Raw genomic sequence first — 1,839 nt, 5'->3', positions numbered from 1 at the left:
CCCTCTACTGTTCTAATGACTTTCCACACCGTCCAGTAGGAATGAAATGTCCCCAAAGCTCCTCTACTGTTCTAATGACTTTCCACACCGTCCAGTAGGAGTGAAATGTCCCCAAAGCCCTCTACAGGTCTCTCACTTGATTACCAACTCTGACCATTCCAGGCCAGTGCCTGCTGTCTGCCTAAGGGCCGCACACTGGCTGCTGCCCGTCATTTAGTCACCTTTCCTGTAAGTCACAGAGCTATCGCTCAGCTCCTTCAAATTTTAAGACAAATGTTATCATCTAATAAGGCCTTCTTTGTTCTCATTTAAAATGACACTCACTCCCTTTCCCAGCTTTCAAGTTCTATGCATGCAATTAGCTTTCCTTTCACGTAAGAGTTACCCCATCTGACCGCAATCTAAACCCTTATGAACTCAATACAGATGAAGCCTTGTTCTATTTTGTTTACTGCTAAATCCCCACCCCCTAGATTGGAACCTGGCACATAGTATCCAATTACCTTGGCTGCCTGAAGGAACATCCCAATGTTTTGTGAGAAACAAAGAAAGATCGGGGAAGAGCCAATGGAACACACAGGTAGCCTGCCGTGACAATGACAGGAGTATTCACCTCATATAGCACAGAAGGTTTTGAAGAGTTATTGTCCCCATTTTATACAGGGAACACTGTACAAAGTAGATACAGATTTCAATTCCCCAGACTTTAAACTCAAACGAGAAATACAATGTTATCTTTCACTTACCTACAGTATTTCCAGAAGGAAACTTTACTGATGAATTTATTTTATTTTCTTCTGAAAGGTCAGATGGTTTCACAAGTAATGGGCTCGTGGGATTAGTGTGATCTAGTAGAGAATTAAGAGGTTACAATACAAGAGACAGACATTTCATTGATAAAATTCATAGAAGACTGAATTGCAATTAGATTCCATTTAGATATTACAAAAATGTCATAGAAGATGGCACTTTTAAATAATTTTAAATAAAACTGAATATAACCCTGTTTATGGGAAATTTTGTCATCTTCCACAATAAGAGATCATTTACTGCCTGTCTTTTCACCTGGTTACTGCTATCCCTATAACACAGGGAACAAACCATCCAAAATCTGGGCTATAAATGATGGCCACGCCATCTTATAAAGACAATACATTTGCCTCTGAGAAGCCTTAACTAAGCTGGGAATGGCATTGCACACGGGAGGCTGGGGCAGGAGGATTGGAGGCCGGCCTGGGTCACCCAGCGAGAGCCCACGTGGCTGCACATGACCAACTGTAACTTAAGTTACAAAGCATCCCACGGCCTCCTCAGACACACAAGTGGTGCATACATATTCACATAGGGAAAGTACTCATATATGTAAAGTAGCATACATGTAAAATAATATAAATTCAAACAACAAAAAACCCAACAGATTCCAGGATACCAGAAGTGTCTCATTTTCAAATGACCTTCAATTTATTTTGTGAAAATTTCCCATCAACACCCCTATTTTAAAGATTTATATGAAACAGTTTCCTTTTTAAAAATACGATATTGTTTAAATATAGCCCTGCAGGAACACACAATTATAGAAAAAGAATGAGGTCAAAAAAATAAACAATTGCTAGTCAGGTTTGGCGACTTTACTTCCAGAACTCTGGAGGCAGAGGCAGGTGGATCTCTGTAAATTCAGGGACAGCCTGCTCTATGAAGTGAGTTCCAGGCCAGACAGGGCTATGAAATGAGACACTGCCCCACAAATAAACAAACACCAAAAAAAAAAAAAAAAAAAAAAAATCATTTATGAGAAAGAGAAAATGAACCTCCAAAGAGTGATTCCTTCCCTCTGCATGC

General features: G+C 40.0%; 1 protein-coding gene across 6 annotated transcripts in view; it reads right to left on the bottom strand.

Annotated features, from left to right (window-relative positions):
• Positions 1–1,839, bottom strand: part of Reps1 (RALBP1 associated Eps domain containing 1) — a 72,358-nt gene that overhangs the window by 9,219 nt on the left and 61,300 nt on the right. For all 6 annotated transcript variants that reach the window (XM_021220996.2, XM_021220997.2, XM_021220994.2 and 3 more), the window contains one exon: positions 747–848. In XM_021220996.2, coding sequence (XP_021076655.1) covers positions 747–848 — 102 coding nt within the window. The remainder of the gene's footprint in view (positions 1–746; positions 849–1,839) is intronic.

This window comes from Mus pahari, chromosome 21 (genome assembly GCF_900095145.1).
Source record: "Mus pahari chromosome 21, PAHARI_EIJ_v1.1, whole genome shotgun sequence".
In the NCBI taxonomy this organism is placed as follows: Eukaryota; Metazoa; Chordata; class Mammalia; order Rodentia; family Muridae; genus Mus; species Mus pahari.
The sequence above is the reverse complement of the archived record's forward strand: the minus strand, read 5'-3'. Positions and strand labels throughout refer to the sequence as shown.